This window comes from Festucalex cinctus, chromosome 11, assembly GCF_051991245.1.
Source record: "Festucalex cinctus isolate MCC-2025b chromosome 11, RoL_Fcin_1.0, whole genome shotgun sequence".
Classification (NCBI taxonomy): domain Eukaryota; kingdom Metazoa; phylum Chordata; class Actinopteri; order Syngnathiformes; family Syngnathidae; genus Festucalex; species Festucalex cinctus.
The window spans coordinates 23,776,363-23,804,219 of NC_135421.1; the positions used below are offsets into that span (position 1 = coordinate 23,776,363).

The 27,857-nt window shown below is 39.0% G+C and overlaps 2 protein-coding genes across 7 annotated transcripts in view; one reads left to right on the plus strand and one right to left on the minus strand.

Annotated features, from left to right (window-relative positions):
• LOC144030681 (E3 ubiquitin-protein ligase SH3RF3-like) overlaps nt 1-27,857 on the minus strand; it is a 122,557-nt gene that overhangs the window by 88,340 nt on the left and 6,360 nt on the right. For 2 of the 6 annotated variants that reach the window (XM_077537181.1, XM_077537176.1), the window contains exon 4: nt 763-886. The exons of the other annotated variants lie outside the window; for them this stretch is intronic. The gene's annotated coding sequence lies outside the window, so the exon portion shown is untranslated. The remainder of the gene's footprint in view (nt 1-762; nt 887-27,857) is intronic. 6 annotated transcript variants of the gene reach the window in all.
• edar (ectodysplasin A receptor) lies at nt 796-26,797 on the plus strand. The gene is made up of 12 exons (XM_077537182.1): nt 796-892; nt 11,641-11,706; nt 12,764-12,883; nt 16,194-16,375; nt 17,123-17,208; nt 19,148-19,225; nt 19,294-19,419; nt 19,513-19,584; nt 22,340-22,412; nt 23,206-23,536; nt 23,655-23,718; nt 24,553-26,797. Exons 2-12 carry the CDS (start codon nt 11,656-11,658, stop codon nt 24,936-24,938), a joined length of 1,569 nt encoding a protein of 522 aa, XP_077393308.1. The 5' UTR covers nt 796-892; nt 11,641-11,655; the 3' UTR covers nt 24,939-26,797.

Genomic DNA, 27,857 nt, shown 5'->3' on the forward strand with positions numbered 1-27,857 from the left:
AACATTTCTTTTTAAGGTTGACATCAGTATGAGTACTCAACTCATACCACTACTACTTTGCTCCATAAAATTCACCCAAAAAAAAAGACATATAATTTGAAAGAAAGCCATATATATCCCAATGTAGCATTTTCTCACAAAATTGCATGAAATTACTGCCAATTTTCTGTTCTTCAAATTTATAATTTCTAGTTCCTAATCATAAAACAGCCACAAGAGACTCGACTGCCTGGTATCGGTACTCGCTCATCCTTAATTTTATTGTACAACAGTATGACATTTGTGCTCACTAGTAGGGCAAATTTGAAAACTACTTGTGGGCATTTTGGTGCTAGTTTTAGTGTCCAGGAGGCTACTAGTGCATGACATATGCCTACTAGTTGGGATAGTAGTTCAACAAACTTGTTTACTGAGTAGGCTTTTGTGTACTTGTAGAACAAAAGTGGCACTTTTAGTGGGGAAAAAAACATACTAGACAGTCATTTTACTAGTGCACTAAATTAAGTTAGTATTGAATACAAAGAGTGGCTTAAGTTGCCACAAATGCTCAAAATGTCTTTTTTTGTTACTACTATTACTTGTTTGTGGACACTAGAGGGCACACTCGAGTCAGGACCTGCAGCCATGCAGTCGTTCCATGCCAGGAGTTTACCTGCTCACATCTGTCTCAGGGCGGAGAAACTTTCCCACTTTTTCCCCATTAAGGAGGAGCCTGCTGACACGCTCAACATGCACTCTAAAAAAGTGGATGCAGAGACTCACGTTCAGCGGCTTGGGACTGAGACATTCAAAGTCTGTCGGTCCCGTCAGTGATGCTGATCACAGGTTGATCCGGGACTGACCAAGAGAGCAACATCCTCGGAGAAAGCAGCACTTCTTCAGAGGACTGCAGGTAAGAGCACAACAATTGTGGAATGCTGGGATAAATTTCTGCAAGACTTGGGGACATTCCTTAGCAATACTCATTTCTTGCTTAGCTTTCATTTTTTGCTTTGAGGATAACAGCGAATACGGGAATTCAAATAAATCCCCGTCACGTTTGTCTATTTAGTTTTGATTAGTGAACCTCTCCATCAATAAGGTAACATTGTTGCATTTGACAGCTGGCCAAACACATGTAACGCAGATGTAAAGTTTGCCTGCCAAGTGCAGAACATCGCAGAAAGGTTGCTCGATTTGCACGGATGACAGGCACATCCACAAACAGACAACGTTTTCTGCATGAAAGCTGGCATGTTGCTGCAAAGCTTTCAGCCTAAGGTTACAAACAATTTTGTTTGCTACATCATGGCCTTGATAACCTGTTACGCTAGGTTGTCTTTATGTTGTTGTGAAAGGCCTCGCTATCGACTTATTTCAATGGCTCCTAATTAGCAACCATCCCACGGGAGAGTGCTCGTGTATGAAAATGTATTTTGGGGGGCTGCGTGTGTGCGGTTTGTGAGCGTTGCACACCTTCCGCCTGTCTGCATAATTGTTTTCTTGGTGCCGCCTGACTGTCCCGGGCCACCCCGGGGGGGAAGTCCTGCCCGCAGACAGGCAGCTCGGCCCGGGCGGGGACAAGCCGGGTCCTGCCGAGCTTCTGAAGTCTGCTGGCTGACTTTGAACTGCAGCTGCTGGAGGTGGAAATCTATCTTGTCTCACCCACACACACACACGCTTCTCCACCCTCAAACTGCCGTCTCCATTGCCATCAAGTCTTTCATGTACACAGGTAGAAAGGCTAAAGAGGAAGCCACAAGAGGACGGGGATGTAATCTTCAAACGACGTAAATATGTCTTTTGAGGATTAAAGTCGTAGTGATTAACTCTTTTACTGCCAGACGGAGACAGAGGCTTTGATCATTGACGAAAAAAGATACAATGCTTCCATCTGCTGGCCATAGTTTAGAGTGTTTTAGATTCCACAACCCATTGACCAGGCAGCGCTGCACTTAGACGTTGCACTGAGAATATTTTTTTTTTTTTAAATTGTTGACGTTATTTAACGTTTATGGCAATATACGTCGTGATTTTACTGGTCGTTATTAAACGTTTTTGGCGGTCAAAGAGTTAAAAAAAAAAGAAAAAAGCATGGATTGTCTTTGACTGAACCAAATACACAAATAATTTAGCCATTCACCACCCTGCCCTGTTGCTGTACACTAAATCCATATAATAACCCTGTTTAGTGGATCCGTGTGTTTCTTCGTAAAAGTAGTGAGATGATTTACATTGAAACGTCAACGCTCATTCCCCTCCAAAACGCATAACCGCAGTGAAATTTATAGCGCTCCAGAGGCCCATTTATTCATTTGTTACAAATCTGAGACACCATTCAATGAAGTGCATTCACCAGCACTATACGTGGAAGTAAGTTGAATTCAGCTCATTTGTTTAGTATAGCTTAATTCAAGACAACCGTTTGCTTCTACAGATAGGCCAATAGAATACGTCAACATACAGTACAGTGATCACATTTTGATTTCCCAAAAAGAGGACACAACGTTAACTTAAAGATGCCATTCATTATAACTAATTTTATTGAATGCTTCCTGTGTATGGATTAAAAAAATAAATAAAAAAAATACAAATAAAAAAACAACTCTCCCACGCTGAAAGGATGTCTCCGGTTTGGGAGCACAAAACGCTACTAGTGAGCTACAATCCTGGGCCGCTGACATAACTCAGAACCTTATCCGAAGGAGAAGTCAACCCTCCAAAAAAAAATTATCTTGACAATAATATTTTCTTTGCAGCCCCACTAGTCCAATTATGGTATTCTAGTTAATATTGCGTTAGTGGAATATGAGTTAAGTGGCAAAATCCAGCAGTTTTTATCAATATCAGAAGGCGGCCATTTTGCCACTTGCTGTCGACTGAAGATGACCTCACAGTTGCTCAGGGCTCAGGCAACGACCAATCACTGCTGCTTGAGCCCTGCGCAACTATGATGTCATCTTCAGGCGACAGCAACTGGCAAAATGGCCGCTCCCTGAGATGGTTAAAAATGGCTGGATTTTACCTCATAACTCATGTTCCACAAATGATATATTAATCAGAGTGTTATGTTATATAACATATTATTATTAAGAAATGTTTAAGGTTGACTTCCCCTTTAAAGGCTCACGGAGTGAGACACGAAAACCCTTTAAAAAATGTTTTTAAAGTTATTACAAAAACTTTTTTTTTTTTTTTTTTTTTTCTGGGGGCAGATCGAAGCCCACCAGTTGCGGTAACAACACGGTGCACTCCGCAAAGTGTCAGTCAAATTCAACACATGCTGGGTCTCGTGTAAAACTAAAAAAAAAAGACATTTTTATGAATTTCGGTCATGGCTTCTCAGTACAATATGGTGACAACAACACTAAGATGTCCGTCAGTCAGCTTTAAATTTATAGACTTCATGTGAAACTTTTTAATTTTAAATATTTCTAAAGCTGAATAAGGTCAGCCAGCAAATTGTGACTGTCCGTGTCAGGACTTCTAATGTTCAGAAAATGAAAGCAAGGTGATGTCATCATTAAGACTTCATAAGGGGTTATTTCACGTGAGAATGCTTTGGTATTCATGTATTGAAAGTAAATGCTGCTTGAGTGGATCTGCAGGAGATTATGGGGCCACGCTGCTCTCTTGCATCACGTTTGCTCAAATTGGCCAGTTTTCATCTAATCATGCAAATAAATAAAAAGCAGACAAGATGCCGCTGGAGAGGGAGAAAAAACAAAACAAAACAGTGACAGTCTGCGAAAGATACTGAGTCACCCGATTATTGGTGCAAGGCGAGTGCTCGGGGTGGCTTAACCGCAGCTGTGGGGCCTCAAGCGTGGTGTGATTTATTGAGGGCAATTGGCGACTGTGAAGTCACCAGTGAACCATGTTGATTTACTCATGTGATTCCGAAGTTGCAAGTTAGGTGATGGCACGGTCGGGGGGTTTTTTTTATCAGGAGAAAAAGCGACCAAACCGTTGCCAGCTGTTGGCATGAAGATGATGCTCTAATAGCTCGCCTATGATTTGAGTTTTGAGGAATTCTCGGACCTCCCGACTACTTCCATCCATCATGTCATCATCGATCAAATTTATGCAACCACGGGCAACACTCCCTTAGCACTCGGATTTGTCAAAGAAACTTGTTTACGCTTGTCTGTCAGGACATTCATGACCTAAGTCGCAGGTATTCTTGTCAGCACCTCACAATCAATCCGCCCACTCACTCCTGATGTAAGATCTGTAAGGAAGTGTGCCTCATGCATTCTTAAAAGATGTTCTGATTTTTTATTTTTTTTTGTTCTAGTCAGAGGGCCAAAATGCTTTAGCTGCAAGTCGGCCCAATAAGGAACACAAATACGTTCCACTTAGAGCCACGACAAAATAAACAGAGACAAGTCAGACAGACAAGAGGGAGACGTTGTGGGCCAGCCAATCTAAAGAGAGGCAAACAAGGTATCAGGAAGAGGAGTCGATGAAAGACATCACCAGCAGGCAAATCATCAAAGGGGAAAACACTTTCGTTTCATGTGCGATGTGCGTTTGTTTTTACTCGGCAACCGAGTGGGAAGCTGCCACTTAGTCTGTAATTAAAGCAATCAAAAGATGAGGAAATGCATACACAGATGCATACGTTACACATCACAGAGATGAGATTGGGTCATTTACTCGGAGGTGGGTAGGGTAGGCAAAAATTGTACTCAAGTACTGTTATTTGAGAATAATATGGCTAAAAAAAAAAAAAAAAAAAAAAAAAAAAAAAAAAAAAAAGACTTCCTCCAAAACTACACACAAAAAACTACACAAATACTGATTAAGTGGTGAGCAACTTAATAAATTGTTGTTTTTTTTTAACCATCAAAAAGACAACGATATAAACTGAAATGTGAAAACGCAGATATTGACCTAACAATAAATGAACTAAAATAGCACAAGTTCAGCCACGAGAATTGGTCTAAAATTAACCTTATTTGATAATACGAAACAACATGTTGAAATGTTGACATTTTTTTTAGGCAGATGCAGGTGACCGCAAAATAATGGAGGAAAAGTTACATTTATTTTATTTTAAAAAAAAAACAAAAAAAAACAAAAACAAAAACATTATTCGGTTATTTGGTCAACCCTTCCAAAATGGGTCAAGATGAATAAACTACAAACCCTCAACTTGTTATTTTTGTACAAAACAACCCCAAAAATTGATGTGTTTAATGACCTAAAAAAAAAAAAAAACAACAACAACTCAAAATTAGATTTTTTTTTTATGTATGTGTTATTAATTTGACCAATTTTGGGTTAAATTAATAACTCAATAAGTTGGGTCTATCCTTTTTTTACCTGCATTGAATTATTATTATTATTATTTTTACCCAAATGTTTTAGAATGTTGTCTATTACCCACCTTTGCTTTTACGTAAAATCTTTTTGCGTTCATAGTTAGCCCGTATGATTTACATTTGAACGAGACCTATACATAAATCAATCAATCTAATGTCGAACCCCGGTGAAGTCAGTCCATTTCCGAAACTTTAAGCCACACACAAATAAATTCATGTCATATATGACATCACCGAAAGGCTCGTCAATTGTAATCAAAGTTAAGGAAGACTAATTTATTACTTTCATGTGGTTAACTTCTTCCCACATGTTGCGTGTGACAGTTAAATATGTCAAAAAGCACATCTGCAAACTGACTTTTGTGTTACATCATTTTAATTAAAGTTAAGACTGATTGTCTCTTGTTTTTTCTCCAATATGAATGGTGGTTAGCTTATTTTTTAGAGCAGTATAACAGTTATGAATATGGCCTGTTGGGAAAATGGCTTCAACAAACAAATCAGAGATCAATCAGCATCCCGGAATATAGTTTGCACTGTATTTAAACTGACCTCAAACCTTTGAGCTGTCCAAATTGTGCAGCATGTTAACTTTGATTTTTATTTTTTTTCCAGCCCAGTGGCATCTGTGTAATAAAGTGATATTTTTCAAGGAAATGAAGTCCAGCTGTTGTTTGACATTTGCATCTGATTGAAAAGCTGGAAATCACTTAACGTGTGTTTATTTTCACGTCCAGCTGAAATACTGATAATGTTGCTAATGAGTTGTGTTCATCTTCAGCCTCATTTAGCTCCTGACAGACATTATGGCTGCTCTGTTCATTTTCCATCGAGAAAAGTTGTATTTAAAAAAAGTTAAAGAAAGTACAAGTACCGTAATTCATCAAACCAGAATGCCAACAAAAGAAATTAATACAATTACAGCATGGAGCCCAACCACTGCCTATGACCATGACCTAACCTTTGGCAAATACTGTATATTATTACTTTTAATAAAAGGTGGCAAATCCAGGTCCAGAAAGTAAAAACCCTGCCACCGTTTGGCTTTAGCCCCAGGTGCTAGCTAGCTAACTCCCTAGCTAGCTCCCCGGGTGCTCATTTACCTTCTAGGTAGCTAGCTAGCTAGCTAGCTAGCTAGCACAAGGGGCTAAAGCCAAACTGTGGCAGAGTTTTTACTTTCTGGACCTGGATTTTCCCCCTCTACTTTTAATACTATTATGATGTATTAAAAGCAATGTTTAAATAATAAACGAGTGCATAAGATTGACTGATTGACTATTTTAATTTCTAAGTTGGAAAATGCTTCTATTACCCACAAAAAATACCAGAACAAAATTCCTACCTGACATTAAACTCCATTGTAAATGATAATCATTACCTCCAATGACCCCCCCGCTCCCTGACAACTGTTAAAAACCGACTTTGGGTCCAATTGCGAAGGTGAAAGCAGTTGGTGTTTGAGTGACAGATGGACCGCCAACCCTCTATTTACTCAATTTAGCTGCCTCCCCATCCTAAAGACAAAATGCCGGGAGCTCATTCCTCCTCAGTGATTAGTTAGGAGTGTCCCTCACTTTCCATCACTTTGATGTGGAGTGGCCAGATAACAACAATCACACACATTCTGTATTGCTACTGAAAGCTTAGCAACATTTATGGGTGATTGTGTTCATGGAATGTTATTGAACTGAATCACTGTTTTTTCTTTAATGATTATAGTTTGCAAGTCAATTATAAATGTCGACTGCACGTAGCGAAGCACTGAAGTCAATTCAAGTAAACTGAGGCAGATTGTTATAAATGATTACAGAAACCAGGTGGAGCACATTTCGATGCTATATTTTGTTGTCTCATGTCAGCCCACTAAATGTACAGCAGATTCATATCGCTGATTTATTCCCCGCTGTTAAACCTGTGCACAAGATTGACTGACGTTAATTTGTGCACATGCTGCGCAGATGTGAGGGCACAATGAAGAGGGAAGTTGGAACTATGATGTGTGTTTTGAAAAAAAAAAAAAAAGTCTGGATATGATTGACAAGAGATGGAGAAACACATCGAATCGTAATGTTAAGTCACAATAACCTTTTATTCTTCTGTCAGCGCTCCAAAGACGGAGGGTTTGATTTACGGCATGTGCTAGTTATTTCGCTGACAAAAACGTATAAAACGTAATTAAATTTGATGGCTTGAGTCATGGCCTTAGAAAATGTTAATTGTCTGTTTTTTGGCAACACAACTTAGTGGTGGATGTGGAGAATTGATTAATGTTGGAAGCAGCACTCTGAAGGACTAAGTGGCTGGCAGGTTCCCGATCTTCTTACCAAATGTAATAACTGTCAACCAGTCATAACCGCAACCAAACAACTTTGCGCTATTATCTTTTCAAGAAGAAACGTCATGCAAGACTACTTCATGGACGTGCTATAGAATGGCATGGGAGATGCAAAAATGACAACGAAAACAATTTCAATAGGTGACAGGAGGTCCAAATTCATTTACCATGTGCTGTTAATTGAGTTGTCATAGATCAAAAACAACTATAATAGGATATGCTTCTTTTTTTTCCTTTGTGAGAGGTCCATGTGTAGATTGTTTCCTCTTGCATGCTGATAGTGAAAAAGCCTTTAAAGAACCCTTGTTACGGAAAAGAGGAATCACATAACTCGGCAAGGCAGAACAATATTTCATCCAATACATTGTCACAAAAACAGAACTTTTTAAACCACAATTCTTGGCCTTTATTTGAATACACAGGAGAGATAAGGGGCTATTTCTGCTATTTATTATTTATATTGCGACCATATAGCTACAAATTCAATATGTGCCACGTTAAATACTAACAAATATTCTTGTGTGTGACCTCTCCACAAAGAACCGGAAAAAAACAAAACAACTAACAACGCTCATTCTTTGAACAGTTCCCTTAAATCAGTGCTTCCTAAAGGGATACTTGACTCATTGAGCAATTTTCAGCGGTAAAAAAGTTCATATTTTGTTCATCATTTTTGATGTACAATTAATACCTGTTAAAACATTCGTTTCCATGCTGAGGAAGTAAGTAACGACCAATCATGGCTCACCTGTTTTCTGGGTTTGGTCAGCAAACTGAGCCATGGTTGGTCACGACCTACTTCCTCAGCACAGGTGATGTCATCTTCAGTCGACAGGAAGTGGGAGAAAAACAACGTTTTGAAAGGTATTAATTGTATGTGAAAAATAATTTTAATAGAAATAGATTATAATAGATAATAAACAAATAATATAAGTAATAATTTATTACTGTAATCCCTTTAATTAATTAACTAGGCCTAGCAAATAAAAAAAACTAAAATATTTTTTTATTTTTTAATAAAGAAAGGTTCGATGAATTTCACATAGAAAACTTGTGGAATTCAGTACCACTTCACTAAATGCTGTCTATTAACACCCATCCAGTGTTAAATTCCACGCTTTACCCAGCACTTTAAAACTGCCACATTCAGCGTCACCTTTCACAATGCCCATATTTGGCTGGGGTCACAAGATTGTGCCAAGACTACCTGGTAATGACACACCTAAAAACACAAGAGTTATTTAGAGAAGATTATGCGGTTGTTAGAAGATGAATAACCTCGGGGCCTAACTTTCATCCCAGACCTGTCTCGACACACAGAGATAAGGTTTGGGGGGGTGGGAGATGAAGTGAGGGTTGAAAGAAGTAGTAAGACTTGTCAAAAAAAAAAAAAAAAAAAGACAGAGTCTTCAAACACTTTGCACTTACTGTACAGTATGTGTTAGATTAACTCCATAATGATTTGCCTTGAGGGGCTTCATACACATTTGGCACTTCTTCATTTCCTGCTATCCAGCCTTTTATCTCATCAGCAACATGCACACGCACGCACATAAACACACGCAGACTTATACCGGTTGTGTCGTGACCACAAGGACTGTCCTCAAACAGCAACTTATGGGCTATATATTGTATGCATGTGTGTGAGTAGCCAGCGATTATGCAAGATCAAACCCAGCGGCGAGGGAGAATTAGCCATCGTTGAGTTTGCGAATGAATGTTTTTCACCAAGAAGAGTGAAATCCGTGGATTGGAACCACACAGAGAGGTGCTGAACAGAAACGCTGATTTAAAAAATAATAATAATAATAATAATGTAAAAATCTATTTGACACTCCAGGGAATGTGAGGTGCATTTTAAGTTCAGCTGATGCAGTTTACAGTCTAATTGTAGAAAAATAAAAACACAAGTAAGTAAAAATCAAACAACATCCATGAAATAGCAGTACATACACAATGAATGGGTTCATTGACGACGTGCATGCGTCTGCTAAGTGTAAAAGTCCTTAAAGGCACAGTCTTCCGTTTTCACTCCTTCTCAATCAACACCTCTGGGCTTCTGTTAATGTGTAGTGGTGATTTTTTCCTACCCCCCAGCCTGTATTTTGCAATTTTGTGTTTTTGTTTTGTCAACAGCGGGTGACGTTTCTGTGGACAGACAGTTGTTTACCCCTCCAGCCAATCGCAGAGCGGTTGGTGGGGGCAGGGTGGGGGGGTCATTACTGTAGGCAGATGGGGTCGGGGGAATTTGTCAGCTGCATGATGTCACTCCCGTGGGAACTTGACAGCACGTACGGATTTTTTTTTTCACTCACTCACTCACTCACTCACTCACTCACTCACCGTGGCCCATAGTTTGGACACACCTAATATAGCGGAAATAAAGGACGAGTCGGTCTACGTTCCTTCCATTTCATATCTTGTCCCCCCCGATCTCAGTCTTGAATATGGCTGAAAACCAAATACAGATCATGTCATTAGATAGTCAGGTAGGGCCCAAAACCAAATAACACTGATTTGGGATTAGCAAAATAAAAAATGAAATGGAGTCATTCACCAATCAATATTTAGAATTTGTGGGACAATTACAGAGAACGTTTTCTGCTCCAAAATTGCCCAATATATAAAGCAAGGTCCATAAAACTTTGCTGTGGAGGAATACGACAGCCCTGACCTTTAAAAGTTGATTGAATAAATACATTATGACGGCAGAGGAGCCTATCCCCTTGCTCATGTGTCAAAGCGAGCGACAAAAAGTTCAACCCCTTGCACAGCTGGACCCTGCACTGGGGTGGTACGAGTGCGAATGGCTAAATTAGAAGCATGATCATAAAGCACAGAGCGCTATTAAAGAAGAAACAGCGGTCCAATAATGCGGTCCATTTACTCTTGCTGTCATGAAGGCGCCACTTTGCTGGCTACTGCGCATATGTGCAACATGTGGCTTGTCAGGCAGACTTCACCATTCAAAATTAATCTTGATGAGCAGGCCTTGTGGATGTGATGTCCAATTGGATGTTTAATGCCACTTAAACGGGGAAAAAAATATAACTGTTTGCTTTTAATGAAATGAAACCTTTTCATTAATATTGCTCACTGTAAGCAACGTGTAGGATAAATGTGCTTCATAAGCTGTAATCGCAGCCGTGCTTGACTACAGTATACAGTTCAACTCCGCTATTTACAGTCAGTGTTACCAATTAAAATGTAGCTACAAAGGGGGAAGTGACTGTCAGTGAGATAGGGAAAGCATGTTTGGAAAATGATGAAAAATACACAGCAGCCTTTGAAAAATGTGGAAAGTCATAAACAGAATGTGATTTATTTACGACCCATCAAATAAACTTGGTGCTTTTTGATCAACGCGGCTTCCAATACAAGTTGCCTCGGCTTTGCCATTTGGAAGTAGCTACACCCCGCTATTGAAGAAACAAATAAAAAACAGCGCCCAATTGACTGTAGCTGATTTTCTCACAATTTGACCTTTTGATGTTTTTTTTTATTTGCGTGAATATTGCCATTCCAGCTGGCACATAAAAACGGGTGCATTATTTGTTCATGTTTTTGTAATTTGAATGAAATTTAATTAAAATAAACTGTAATATGAATTTATTTGATACAAAAACAGCTACATGTTCACAACAGTACAGGCAAGGAGAATTTTTCAAAGACAGACAGAAAGAAAGCAAGAAAGAAAGCAAGAAAGAAAGAAAGAAAGAAAGAGAGTTTGGAGCTGAGGTTAGCCAACGTTGACGCGTGCTTGCAGATATGAGCCGGACCAATGCCATGGGCTGTTTTGCTACTATCATTACATGTTTATTGGCAATGATGAGATAGTAGCGCTTCAATGAACTCATCTGGGCCACACACTACGTATCACAGCTGGCAGAACTGCTCATATTCAACAGATACGCTGGAAAGTGAGAAGAAAGTCTCAATGTTTATTTGTGTATTTTTTGTCTGATGGATCTTTTTTTTTTTTTGTCCCATGTCTTCCAGGAAGTGAGTGCAAACATGTCACAGAGGAGAGGGATGACAAAATCAATCTTCTTGACCTCAATCTTGGTAAGTTTTCAGCATTTATTTGGCTTTCTACAATGTATGTCTACTCATTTTGAGTAGAAGACATTGATGTAAATTAGAAACAATAAAAGGCCCAAGATCGATCCTTGGGGTACACCAGACTGGTACTGGAAGTTAATTTTGTAGATTTTTGTACGTTTTGCTTGTTTGGGAACGCTCATTAGGCTACAAAAAAAAAATATATATATATATATATATATGTACCCGGTATTCCGTGTCTCTTGCTCAAATTAATCAAGGATTGGCACTAGCTCACTCATGTGGCTAATTAGGACAAGCGTTATGGATATTTGGATATTTGGATGGATGGATGGATAACCAACACATGCCCCCATTCATTCACATATTGTCCAAGATTTCATTGCTCATGTGTGTTCCTTCCCAAACCTCTCAGAAGTGTGCAAGATGTCATCAAAACCCTCAAAGAATCCATTCACAATCATTCACATCTGCTTTTTTGGAACAGAACCACAGAGTTACGATTGAGAAAACATCGTAGTTTGCGTTTTCATACTTCTGTGTAACCAGATGAAACGACTTCAGAGACAAAGGATGGGCAACAAATGGGTTGGATTAGCACCAGCGTCTGTGTGAAGTCAAGTTATATATGAATCATTTGCATATGCTACACATATAGCGTAAGGAGATAAAGCTCGTTGAAGGTCACCAAAGATGGTTGCATTTTTTTTTATTTGCACAAGTGGGAGCACGGGTATCGTATTTCGTACCATTTCAAGTTGAAATGTGCGACAGTAAAAGTCCTTGAATTGTATTTTAACAAAGTATTGTTTAATGAATACCTAAAATATTTGTAAATGCTGAATATTTGATCTACAATAGTTTGGACTTCTTTAAATTGCGAAGTTAAACCGAATGCGTTTATATCTTTGAATGTGTGTGATACAATTGCAATTGCATTCATTTACAAATTGCCTCATTGTGGAATTAAAAGTACTCTAAAGGTTCTTGTTTTGTTTTCATTTTCATTTTTACAGTATCAAATTCTCTAATCTCTAATAATGTCTTTGTGCCTCTGCAGGTGTGTTGTATGCTTGCGAGTGCAGAGTATTCCAGCTGCGGAGAGTATGAATTCTTAAACCAGACCAGCAACAGCTGCCAGGCATGCCCTCAGTGCCAGCCAGGGCAGGAGCCGCACATGGTAAGAGTTTCACAAATATATCGTTGTCAGCTTGTCATTCACGGTAATTAACATTTCAACCATAAACTACTCCAAAATAGAGTCATAAATTATAACATTCATTCAATAATTTTTTCCATCTCAAGTCCTGAAAAACATTCTCGTCATCACCAAATGATATTCCGGTAACAATGTCTTGGAAGCAAAGTTGTGTACTACACTTGGACCACCCACTGTGTCTGCACACATTTGCGCCATCCGGCTCAGCGAAAAAAGTGCCTTAATTCAAATGAACAGTTAGTTCCTGTACGGTTAATCGCCTTCAATGTTGTTGATGTGAAGGTATGTGTCAAGGTGAATGACATGACGGTAGTTAGAGCCATTTAACAATTGTGACTGTCAGTCTACGTGGGCCAAAGAAAACAAGAGTAAAAGGTAAAACGCTTTGTTTGCAGGTGGGGCTTTCTTAAGCACTCCCAATGGATAAATCAATAACAACAGCATGAAAAGGAAGATAGCAAACGTATTGCTGGAGTTTTTTTTTTTTTTTTAAATCAGACAGTTAAGATGAACAACGTCTACTTATTATCCTAATACTTTAACTCTTTGACTGCCAAAAACGTTTAATAACGATTACTAAAACCACAATGTATGCCGCCATAAACGTTAAATGACGTCATCTACATTTTTTTTTTAATTTTTTTTTTAAATCAATGTGAAGTGCAATGTCTAAGTGCAGCGCTGCCTAGTCAATGGGGTGTGGAATCAAAAACACTAACTAACTATGGCCAGTCGATGGCAGCATTGTGTCTCTTTTCAATGTGCTGCCGGTGTATGGAATTACAATGAAACATGACAGACTGATGAATGCTCGTGATCGACGAAATCAGCTGGCACTGTGGGGGTTGTTTTTGTTTGATAATGTGTGGCAGTAAGAGTTAAACAAAAGATTATATGAGGCTATAATATTGACAAGCACTATAAAAAATAGAAGCTTTGATGAAAAACGTGCTATCAGAAGTCACCATTACAAACTACCTCTCTGACAATGTGCCCCTGAGCAAGAAGCTGATTTTTTTTTTTTAATGCAAAGCTTGATTCAACTTTTGCATTAGGTAGTCTCGTCCGCTAGCGTTTCATTAGTATGAAAGGCTACACCGCGATCTGCCGTTTTCAAAGACTGGTGTGGACGTGCCAAGTCGGTTCTCTCAAGATTGTTCAAAAGGTCTTACAGACTGTTAGGAGACAGCAACATCCTTCCGTTTGAAGCAGAATTAATTACACTATTATCAGCTTCCTTCCTCGTTTAGTACCTTAATCCAATAAGCACACTGTTCTCACTGTACTCCTTCCTTGTTTCTTCAATGAGAACCTCTGACTGATGCCGATTATCACCGAGACTAATGTAGTCAGTTTTGAGCCGAAGACAGCGAGATTAGAAAGAACGGAGGATCAATCATTCGACCGTCGCCGCTGCACTTTCGCCCGCCTGTCTGATCCCCGCGGAGCCTCTAATTCATGTGTTAGCTCTCAAGTGTGTGTTCAATCAAGGCGTAACCACAGGGTGCATCCTCACACGAACTTCAGAGAGCGGCTGCACGCGCATACGCACGCACACACACGACACGGCACAGGAAGATGATGTTCAAGCCCTCCTTTTACCTGATTTTTAAAATACAGACTGTGGGAAATGCAGTCAGCTTATATATTTTTCTTTATTCCTCAGAAGACACAATATTAGGTATACTTGCATAATTCTGTTATAGTAGACGTGATTGTGTTTTAGGTTGGGTCATGGGGTCATTGTGATGTTATGATCCTGTATTTATCCCTTGTAATATTGTTGTCAGTTGCTATGCCATTGCTATGGTCCTGTATGTGTCCCTTGTAATTATGATGTTTTCAGTTGCTATTCAGTTGCTATTGTTGTATTTGTCCCTTGTAACAATATTGTCAGTTGCTATGCAGTTGCTATGGTTCTGCATTTGTCCCTTGTGATTATGATGTTGTCAGTTGCTATGTAGTTGCCATGGTCCTGCATTTGTCCCTTGTGATGAGGATATTGTCAGTTGCTATGCAGTTGCTAAGGTCCTGTGTTTAACCCTTGTGATGATTTGTTAGTTACTATGTCCCTGTATGTGTCCCTTGTGATGATGATGATGATTATTCCATTTGCTATGCAGTTGCTATGGTCCTGTATTTATCCCTTGTGATGATTTGTCAGTTGCTATACAGTTGCTATGGCCCTGTATGTGTTCCTTGTGATGATGATATTCTCAGTTGCTATGCAGTTGCTATGGTCCTGCATTTATCCCTTGTGATGATTTGTCAGCTATTATGTCCCTGTACGTGTCCCTTGTGATGATGATGGCTATGCCAGTTGCTATGCAGTTGCTATGGTCCTGTATGTGTCCCTTGTGATGATGATGATGATTATTATTCCAATTGCTATGCAGTTGCTATGGTCCTGTATTTATCCCTTGTGATGATTTGTCAGTTGCTATACAGTTGCTATGGCCCTGTATGTGTTCCTTGTGATGATGAAATTCTCAGTTGCTATGCAGTTGCTATGGTCCTATATTTATCCCTTGTGATGATTTGTCAGTTACTACGTCCCTGTATGTGCCCCTTGTGATGATGATGATGTCAGGTGCTATGCAGTTGCTATGGTCCTGCATATGTCTCTTGTGATAATGATGATGTTGTCAGTTGCTATGGTCCTGTATTTGCTCTTTGTGTTTAACTTAATACTGTCAGTTGCTATACAATTGCTATGGTCCTGTATTTGTCCCTTGTGATGATGACGTTGATGATGTTGTCAGTTGCTATGCAGTTGCTTGGGGTCCTGTATTCGTGATGATACAGCAGATGATACAGTAGTCAAGTAGAAGACTGAGACAAAATTATCAGACTATGACATAACACACAAACTGGCACTGAAAACAACATTGAATAGATTGTATGCATGTGTCCTATATCACACAGGAAAAAAAAAGATCCAAAGCACACAGTAAATCAAAGTGACAAAACTCGCCGCGGGCCCAACACTGTTTTATGTATGAGTCATGAGGGTCAAACAGGAGGGGAGCCTTGTGCGCTTCCTCCAAGAGATGATTCCGTCTAACCTCAGGCCAATAATGCTCACTTCAGTGACATCCCTTTTGCGACATGACAGATAAAAGACTTACAAGTGCACCAACTTTCAAGATGACACCAAAGAAATATTTTTTCATGTCAGAATACGATATATTTGCAATTTGAAAATGTAACAGGAAGGCAGTAAAATGTTTTTTTTGTGTGTTTTTTTTTATACTGTATGTACGTGTTGCAGACCTGTGGCTACGGTGTGAAAGATGAAGACTTCTCCTGTGTGCCATGTCCACATGGGAAGTACTCCAAAGGCAAATATGAGATCTGCCGACGACACAAAAACTGTGACGCCCTCTACAAAGCCACAGTGCGCACGGTGGGAACGGCAGACAGCGATGCGGAGTGCGGACCTTGTTTACCGGGGTAAATCAACACGCTGGCACAAAAACACAACAATATAAACGCAATGAAAACTTTTGCAAGAGGACATAAAAAAAACGCCATGGAAAGACAAAAACAAGATTTTAGATATACTTATTATGAAAGTCGAATTATATGCATTGTTCTTTTTTTAACATAAAAGTCATTCTGTCTCTGTCTCAGCTCCATTTTTTGATAGCAGCCTGAAGCAACATCTTGAAGTTCATGGTCCTCATTTAATTAATCAAATCAATCATTTTCTAGCTCAAAACCAAAAAAATAAGCTTATTATAGTTTCTCTGAATAGTATGCCAGTTTCATGAGAAGTTAGCTTCATCCTAATGCTGATTTGTTTTTGTTACTTAAGGTGGAAAAGAGTTTCCATGACATGGTGCAAACATATTGAAATGGGTTTTTTTCTATCTTCAGGTTGCATGAAAGTACATTCCCACTTAGACATATAGACTCCAAAGATGAATGGTTTAATCATTCACGTTCAGTCATTCACAGACTCCTTGTTGTCTCCTTATCTTCAGTTTCAACTCAAACCTGTAGCAAACCATGTTTTAGTGCCTACAGGCTAAATTTCATCATCTTGTCAGGGTTTTGTTTTATATACAGGATAACATACTGTACTCTCCACAAAATATTCCAGACTGCAAATTTACTTGGTACATTATTCTAAAGAGATTGTCTTTCAAAGCTGATTTTACATTTGCTGACTGATGATATGTCTTGTATTTCATGCAGGTATTACATGCTGGAGAACAGACCCAAAAACCTGTATGGGATGGTTTGTCATTCCTGCCAGAATGCACCGCCCAACACCAAAGAATGTAAGAACAAAAAATATGTATTTTCATTCTTTAGCCATTTTTTCTCTATCCTTAGTCTTCATAGTTCAACTAAATATTTCAACCATCTGCATAATCTCTTCTATCCCTTCGACTGCAGGTCGTACGTCAATAAGTCAAAATATTAGCAACACTAGTGTATAGTTCTAAACTATGCATCAAAGAATCGATTATTTGTCCCACCCCTAAAACAGGCACATACTTGCCTTGTAATCTGTGAATTAGCTCCACGTATGTGTGTGTGCGTTTGGGCAATTAAAATGTCACAGAGTTTGAGAACGATGATTAGCATGTTAGCACTTGTGTTAATGCTTTGGTAGACATTTTTATGTCCAACTTTAGACAATTCTAATGCATTTTGGCTCCCTCTTATGCAATTAAGTAAGGGACATTTATACCCATTAGTGCGTAATTTTTTTTTATTTATTTTTTTTGCGCCTGGCTTGTGCACCTTCCAGCTACGAATATTCTCCAGTTCAGACTTCTGAGAGAAGACACTCAGTTCAGGGCTCGCGAGGAGAGAGGAGAAGAACTGACTGATACAATTCACTTCTGCACTCTCTGAAGACTCCTCTCCTCACCCTCTCTATTTATTTGGTTTTCCACGCCCTTTCCGCGCCCCTAGTTACATTTGTGTTCCAACCCTAAAAATGCAAATGCAAGACATAGTTGGAACAGACTGACCTTTTGTAAGCATTTAGGCTATTTTGTTCTCCGTATTCAAGTCTTGCAAAGTTTCCTCCCAGTACAGTTGACAATTTGGATAGGGACTGGTACACCCCACCAATATAAAATAAATCTGTGTATAACTGATGCCTATTTAAATGCAATAATAATAATAATAACAATAATAATAATAATAACAATGACAATAATAATAATAATAATAATAATAATAATAATAATAATAATACTAATAATAATAATAATAATAATAATAATAATCATAATAATAATAACAATAATAATAATAATAATAATAATAATAATAAAATACATTAAACACCAAAAAATATTCAGGAAAAAAATGTTCCACAAAAAACGGGGGTCAAAAAAAGGCAAAATATTAATATAGATTTTTTAAAAATATTGGGAAAAAAAAAGTGAATATATCTGAACCAGCGGATGCCAAACTATGACTATGCGGGGGTCGACTATTCACTGTTAACAGTCTGTGAAGAGTCCAGTTTTCCCCACGGTCTGCCACAGATGCCAGTATGTTCCCTCCCGCCCTGTCACGTTCCTGATCAGGCTTCTCGTGTTTCTCTATCAATGCATTCTACTAATTAAACACGGACGCCGTGCAGTTTTGGAGCACATTTGTTGCCCTGTCAGACTTGAATGAAACAAAACCGCAAAACCTGAAACAGAGTTCCAGTTCAAGTTTATAATCTTATCCAGGGAGTGTAAACACACACATACTGGAAGATATTTGGAGCCACGGGGCACATTAATGTGTGCGCGCGTTATGTCTGTGTATGTACTGCATGTTTGTGGCTAAGATCAGAGGAAGTCACGGTTTTGACACTGTTGAAAAAAGTTGACTAAACATTAACCAATCAATGAGCTACTATAGAGTTTAGAGAAAGTAATAAGTAAGTGTCAAAATCCAAAATCCAGTCGTTTCCACCCCCCATCTCAGGAAGCGTCCATTTTGTCACTTGCTGTTGACTGACGATGACATCGTAGTTACTATGGCTCAGGTAACGACCAATCACAGCTCACCTGTTTTCTGAAGCTGAGCTGATTGGTTGTTACCTGAGACCTGAGCAACTGTGATACCGTTTACACTCGACAGCAAGTGGCAAAATGGCCGCCTTCTGATATTCTCGTCTTGATGAGAAACATTTCATTAACTTCCCCCAAACCCCCACATTTCACTTTAGGGGCTCCATATTGAAGGAATATGTTTGTGTCACAGGTTTGCAGACCAACGTGCCTGTCCAAAAACCTCAGGTTGATCCCGGAAGCACCACTGTGTTCCCTCATCTTCAAAAAGGTACACACACAGTTCCATAAAATACACAAAGAAATGTAACTAACTACAATCTGTCATCTATATCTCAGATCCAACAGGACAAGGTCACCTAGCTACAGCTCTCATCATCGCCATGTCAACCATCTTTGTCATGGCCATCGCCATTGTTCTCATCATCATGTTTTACATTCTGAAGGCCAAGCCAAGCGGCCAGGGTGAGCGTGCACAAAACAAACACACAAACACGCATGTCGCGTGTCAACCATTTAATGTTGAATTTACTGACGCTCAACGTGATCCGTTTGCAGCATGCTGCAATGGACAAGTGAAATCAGTCGAAGCGCAGACTAATAAACAAGAGGACAAGAAAGACGTCCCGGGTAGGACAACAGACACACATGCAAATGTTCACACACTTCTCACCACAGTGAGAATGTTCGCATGCACGCTCACCCTGGTTTGAATTACCTTGGAGATGTTGTGAAACATAAGCAATTGTGTTCACGTGATCCGTTTGTAAAAGTTACCCTATGTATTTAATACTTCACAGTGATTAAAAAAATAAATAAAAATACAAATACATTCAAAGTGACATTAAAGAAACTTCTAGGCTATTTTAAACTGTAGTGTTAATGAAGAATTGAGCAAAACATTACATTAGAGATATTATTAACTGTTTCTGTTATTATCATCTGTGAGTGATTTTTTTCCCCCCAACATTTTCATTACAAACTGCAAATAATGTATAAGCCAATAACAGCTTTTTCCATAAACTTGACTCACACATGAAACCATTTTAAAAAACAAAGAATAGCTGACAAAATACGCAACAGATGCATTTTAAAATGAATCAAACTAAAGTGAAAATCATACGTTAGTGTAATGACAGTGCAGGCTGCATCCTGATTGCAGTAAGCCAGACTGTAATTTGAATTTCCATCTTTGCTTTAGTGACGGTAAATGAGAATCACACAGTCCTGCAAAAGGCAGTTGCAATCTTATACAGGTAATGATAGTTTATCTTGCTTAAAACCCAAAATGATCAAGTATTTATTTTTATATATATATATATTTATATATATATGTGAGGGATGTGAATTGCCTAGTACCTGATGATTTGATCCGTATCACGATTCATAGGTCACAATTCGATTTGATACCGATTAATCCCGATATGAATTCACAAGTCGACTGTTACGATTTTTTTTTACTCAATTTAGAAAATAGCATTCAATAAACTTGTACATATACACTGTAATATTTGTATGAAAATGTATTATTATCTTATAACTGTGAGCCACTGTATGTAACAACATTTTTCATGTTTGAACAGCATTGAAATAAAATATTAAGGCTTAATGTTCCATTAATATAACATTCTTCCATGCTTAAGGTGTGAAAGTTAGACGTTTTGTTGAATACTTTTTCATCAAAAATGGATGTTGAAAAATCGATTCGGCTCCCTATTGAATCGATTCGAGAATTGTGTGCTGTAGTATCGCGATATATTGCTGAATCGATTTTTTTCACACCCCTAATATATACATGTGACTTAAATTTAAATTGCTCCACCCGGAGTAAAGTTAAAAGTTATTTTTGTGTTGATGTTTCACTTTCAATTTTAACGGTCGTCAACTTATTTATACGTGTCGGCTATATCTTTTAAGAAAGTTAAAACAGTTGATTTTTAAAACATCAACAGTTTAAACACTGGACCCTCGAGGTTATATTCCATATCTCATAAAACACATTTGAACATCTAATTTCAAGTCAGTCCCGCACGTCGCGTGTGCATAAAGAACATTACGCTTCACGGCATAATCTTCAGGACGCTGGCGATGCACTCATACCGTGCAAGTCTGTGTATGCGTATGCATGCGGGTGTGTGCGGCCGACGAGAGCTGCGGCGTGATGAGAACATGTTGGTGGAATGTGGAACCTGCCCAGATAAAGTCATGCATCCCTTAAGGCGCCATTTCTGCTGACAATGATGCTCTGTTCTCCTTCATGTGCCGGCTAACTGTTCTCAAGAGACGCGCGCGCGCGTACTGTGGTGCAACAGGGCTGATTAAAAATAGACTTAATAATATAATGACTGAAACCATGGCAATTTACAACCTTAATAATATAATGAGTGAAATCATGGCAATTTAGTAGGCTGTAATTCACAACAAAACATGTTGGCGCTTCAAGACGGGGTAATATTGTGTATACATAGGCGAGACGCCATAGCTCCAAGCTGTAGCTGTCACTTATATACTGAGTTAATAAGGCTGTGAGATGAAAGTCTTGGGTGCTTACATATACGCACGCGCACACTTTTTACTGTGTGGACCATCATAGATACAATCTTAACCACTAACCCCAACCCTCACTCCAATGCTTGCTTTAATTAACAACCTTCAAAACGCAACCTCAGCAACCAATATGAACCCACAAACCCGCCAACTGAAACACTTGCAGCAAAAATTGCTATTCTCGCAATAGTCAATGTAATTGCGCTGGTTTTTATATACCACAACGACTCCAATGCTTAAAGTGGTGTTGTGCTCTGTGAATTAATTTGCTAATGGCTCACTTGTATAAGAATATTGGCTTATGTGTATAAGAACATTTCAATTACAGGAATTAGTTGAGACTGTCAATGTGGTCAAATAATAATTTGCACACTTGGGAATTGTGTCTTGGCACAAACATCCAAATAAGTTACGTGTATTTCTCACTTTTTTTTTTTTTTCTCGCAAACCCGCAAGTTTATTTTTTGTAAAGTTGTGAGGTGTTTTTTTTTTTTCTCTGATTACTCACCTCTAAAAAAATATATATCTATTTATACGTGGCCCTAATACGCTATCATATTTATGTGTCCACACCGATTAGTGTAAATGTAAAACTTTCAAAAGTATTTTATTTTTATTTTTTTTACATTGAACCAGTGTTACTCCAACACTGTATCAGGTTAAAAATCTGCACAGGTAAACACTGAGTAGAAAGTTAATAAGATAATAAGAAAGTAATAAGTGAAAGTTTCACAAAATATGCCTATAATTAGCAGTTGATTTCGAGTTTTCAGCGCAATTGAATTTTCACAGCAACTCTCCTTTATTTAAAAAAAAATGTCTTCTCTTTCTCTTTTAGATAAAGTGGTGATCTACTCAGAAAAAGATGAGTTTGACAAACTTCAGGCCTCACCTAAGATGGCAGTGAAAAGGTAAAAGACGTTTCTGATTCATTTCCTTCGAAATACAGATACCAGAATTTCCTATCTAATTTCCCCTCACCACTAGTTCGTTTTCATGTTGTCATGACATTAATACCTGATGTCTGGGTCTTTGTGACATTTTAAAAAAATTATATAATTACATATTACAGGCGGAAAAGTGATGTAAATATTGCATTTACTAGCAATCATTTCCTGTGTGCATGTGTGTCACAACACGACCCAAAAAAAAAAAAAAGTTTGAAATAGTTTTATACAACATGTGTTTATAATTTAGGCACCACAAAACAAGTCTGTGCAGCAGTAATATTGTTGATGCTGGCAGTTGGTGAGTCTTTCGCGGGTGTGAGGTACACGACACCTCGTAAACACCAAGAGGTGAACAGTAGGGGGTATGGAGGTTCAGGTGTTTGGGGTTATTTATTTCAAGCTTCACTTAAAACCACCATATTCCGATAAATTGGCCTGATAAACAACAGGACGGCTATTCTCCATTTTTCCAGGTCGTAGAAATGATAAGTGATTAGGAACAAAAAGAACGGCTTGATTTTGCACCATTTTAAAGCTCAATTTGTTTTATGCTTGGCTATTTTTAGTCATTCAAACTTCTCTGGAGTGCGTCAAATTTAGAAGACATTATTTTCACTTTACAGGGAACTTGAGTAGTTTGGTATAAGTTAGCCCTGAAACCTTCTGAGCAACTAAACTAGCCCCAGTGAAACATCAAAATTACTTTGGCGGTAATTTTTAAAAGATAAACAACCGTTCCGGTATATTGTTGCAGTGAAAACGACGCCTCGTCAGAAAACGAGCAGCTGTTGAGTCGCAGCATTGACAGCGACGAGGATGCAACGCTAGAGAAGCAGGGATCCGTAGAGAGAAACGACCGGACCCCCAATTTGGGTCTCATCAATATGGGCAACAAGCCGGACCTCTGCCTGCTCACTCTGGGCGCCCTGGACACCGATCAGGCCTGCAACGGGACCGCCAACGTCGCCGCTAGCCCCAACAGCAATCTCCCCAGTCCCGGCCACATGGGCAGTGTCAACCACGTCTCCAGCACTAACCACATCAGCAGTGCGACCGCAATCAACAACAGCAATAAGAACCCAGGGGTAGGAATGTGGATCTTTGAAATATGTGCTATACATTTATGATTATAAACAGATCTGCAGTTCTGGATCATCTGGATCACATAGTGTTTTCTTTTTGTTTTGTTTTTCTACTACACAGATGTTACAGAGTCGCAGGAAAAAGATCCTGGATTTGTATGCTAAAACGTGCAATGTGACAGACGGTACGTTTCTCTCAAACAACGGAAAATGTGTTTCATAAGCAATTCATGCATAGCTCATTTGCTCCCAATAACGTGTAAATACTTTTTTTTAATGTTTTAAGTGCCCCAAAGACGTATTTATACGGTTTTTGTTTTTTGTTTTGTTTTTAAGCATACAGAAGGCTTTGATGCAGCCTCTCAACTGCAAAGAACGGTTGCAGAAATGGTAGTTATTACACAAACGGCCAGCAGGTGGCAGCAGAGCAAAGGAGATCAACCAGGGCCATCTAGAAAAAAAGCTAAATTACTTACAATTTTAAATAGATTTGTGAAAACTGATGCCATTTTCACAGAAGCAGTCCCGTTCGCTCCTGGCTGTTTTACTGGATTTTGACTGATTTTGCAAGGCCCACAGAATATTGTGTTCCATTGCTATAAAAACATAGAATCTATCAAGAGAAAGATAAAAGTATGTTTCTATCTCTTTCCGTTTTGCAGCAATTAGCATTAGAAGAGAGCTAAGTTTCATCAGTTTTCGCAAATATATTTAAAATTGTAAGTAATTGAACTTTTTTTTCTACATGGCCCTGGTTGATCTCCTTTGTTCTGCTGCCACCTGCTGGCCGTTTGTGTAATAACTACCATTTCTGCAACCGTTCTTTGCAGTTGAGAGGCTGCATCAAAGCCTTCTGTATGCTCTAGCATAAAAAAAAAAAAAGTATAAATACGTCTTTGGGACACTTAGAGCATTAAAAAAACGTATTTATACGTTATTGGGAGTAAATGAGTTAATGGAAACTTGATCACAAACTATGATAACAGTGTGTATACTTGTGTCCTCTTGCGTTTCATCAGGCCTGAGCCCCACAGAACTTCCCTTCGACTGCCTGGAGAAAGCCAGCCGCATGCTGAGCTCCTCCTACAGCAGCGAGGCCGCCGTGGTTAAGACGTGGAGACACCTGGCCGAGAGCTTCGGCCTGAAGCGGGACGAGATCGGCGGCATGAGCGACGGCTTGCAACTCTTCGAGAGGGTGAGCACGGCGGGATACAGCATCCCCGACCTGCTCACCCGCCTGGTCCAGATCGAGAGGCTGGATGCCGTCGAGTCATTGTGCTCGGACGTTCTGGGAGGCAACGACATGGCGGCGGCTGGAGGCCGGCAGGGCATCAGCAGTTTTCATAGCCAGTTGGCGTGCCCCTCACCATGTCCGCCATCCTCTCAACGCTGCGCTAGTGTCTAAAACCTCTGATGCATACACAGACCAGACTGTACCCTTCCTCATCACATGAAGAACATGGTCGACCTCAGTGGATGTTCCACTAAGTCAAGAAGCTAGATATCAACAATAGTTTATTTGATATTGGCCATAGAATCTGAGTACTTTCTCTGATTGTTGAGATATTTATCAGTTTCAATATTTGTATGCTTCCAATTTTGTAGGAAGCCAAACACCTTTGAGATGAACTACAGACATTGTGAGCCAGGTCATTTCTCAGGTTCAAAATCGATCGTCTCTGACCTTCTGGAAGAATGACACCCTCCAACATTTTGTTGAAAGTCTTGTGCTGGACTAGAATTGCTCAAGTTGGCATTGCAAATCACTCAACTCTATATTTAGAGAGCACTTGAAAACAACCATCGCTTGTTTCTCAAGATGAAACCCAGGGTCAGCAGATACAATGAAAACAGCAGAGGCCCCGGAATTGAACCCTGAGGAACGCCATATATTCCGCTATCACAAATCATGAGTCGGATTTGCGTCTTGACCTCCGCCAAAACCCTTAGACTGACTCACCGAACCCCTGGGGTTCGATCGAACCATGGTGAAGAACCACTGCTATAGGATGTTTTTTTGGAATTTTTGTCAATTAGTAGTATAGGAGAGAGAGTAAACTATATAGCTTTCTTGGAAGCTTTTTGTATAGGAAGGCTTCACCAACTCATACGTACATTTCCACATATAATCACAGATTTACGCTCACTTCAAGCACGTGCCTTTACAATTCCACTCACGTAACAAACATCAATTTTTCACCAACGACTTCCTCTCCAACAACGTTGTGACCCCCCAACCCAACTCCCACCCCCCTTCATAACTTTTCCTTTCCCTATTGTACCTCAATACTGCAGTTTAGTGCTGCCACCAGATTTAATTATTGGGTGTTGTAACTCCCCAGGGCCCCTAATAGTTTAAAGTGTTGTGGTTTATGCAACGCGTGCAAAGTGCCTGTGATTTCCAGCACCCAATTAAGAATTTAGGGCCAATTAACCAGTGAAAGTCCAGTGGAAAAGTTGTAAAAAAAAAACAAAAAAAACATGGAGACACAGCAGAGGCGTAACTAACTGCACCCCAGAGCCATTTAAAAGATCGTTTTAAAAAGAAAATGTATATAAACTGTGTTATTGTGGCCACAACATTGGCAGGTTGGAGGGCAAGAACACGAGGTTGATATGTCTCAACTGAAAAGCAGAGAAACAAGATTGTGTTTTTTGATTGTTCTTGTGTAAAGATGCTCTCGGAATAGTGCAAGAAAACAGCCTCGCTGTTAACAAAGTGCCTGTCCGCCTATTGTTGCGTAAATGCAGACGGAATTGGATCCTACAAGCACAGAACTGAAGAAAACAATGCTGGATTTGATTCCTCTAGCATCAGAATCAAATCAGTGAATCAGAAGCACAAGTTTAAGACTCACTTCACTTTGTAACACCACTTTCTATATCATATTTTACATTGCGACAGCTGGGGCTGGACTCCACAACTCTAAATGAATCTATGCACATGTATAAGCATGTATTCAAATTTGTTTTTGTAATAAAAACCTCAAACTTTGAAATATATTGCGCTTGTTAGAGCTACGCCATCTTCGTGAAATCCAGTTTAATTCAACACAGGCCGAACATTCTTTATGGTTCTGTTTGCCGAGCTGTTCATAAATGATCTAATTGTTGGATTGGACAAAACTGGAGAGGTCCCCACACAGCTGTTTTTAGACAGGCAACATCTTACTTGTTAAATGTCAGTCCTGAAGAGACACAAAACATGAATGGGATACCTCAGTAGCAGCAGCCGTGTAGCAGAGTAGGACAGCATATGGAAAGACACTCACTTTCACCACAGAACCAAAGTGTGACTGTATATATAACTTATTATTGTACATAATGTATACTTTAATAAAGATGTATTGCAAAAATGCTCGATTCTTGACCATTTGACTAGTTAGGCATCCCATTTAACATATTTCCATGCAGTAAAATACCAAAGATGTTTTGGCATGACACAATTGGACTATGGATGTTGTCAGTGTAATTTCTTGCAAAGTAAGGAAAGTAACCTCAAATTATTCGATATAAGCTTTTGCTAATAGCTTATTTGCCTCAAACATATTTGAACAGATTCAACAAATGCGTCACAGAGACTAGTTACCTTGATTCAACCTTTAAATAACTAAGTGTTGTTATTATACAAGTTACAGGGTACAGGTACTACAAGTGTAACAAAAAAAACAAAAAAAAAGGTTTGAATAGGAAAATTGGTTCTGATTGATGAACCGAATCGTTCTATTTCAAAATCATTTCATCCTTGAATCACATTGCACCCCATGTATCGAGATACGTATTAATATAACTCAGTTTGATGTAGCTAATGTTTCGCTGTTTCTTTGAATTTAATTGATTTAGATGATTTGGGTTTAAGGAGAGCTTTTACCCGTTGTTGCCTATTCATAAACACGACAAAGGCTACACCCGTCCCATATTGAATTGAATTGTAATCTCATTGAATCGAACCCAACCTTTACATTTTTTTAATCGTTACATCCTTGAATTGTATCGTTACCCAGTGTATCGAGAATCAGACTGAATCGTCTTTTTTGGAGGAGGTGTGCACCCACAGAGATTATTACAACAAAATAAAATTTTAAAAAGTTTGAATACATCTCTTTTATTGGATCTGATTGTGTATACGGATTAGATTGTGTATACGGGTTATTTAACCATTTAGAAACATTGAATGGAAAATCACTCACCGCACTTTCTAGCTGATTCCCTCGACTTGTAATTATCGTTAATTAAATTTGACACATCAACCACCCAATTCATTTAACAGAGAAATCGTTTGACTGCAGGCAGGATGAGAGTAGTCGACTACGTTTTCAAGGAG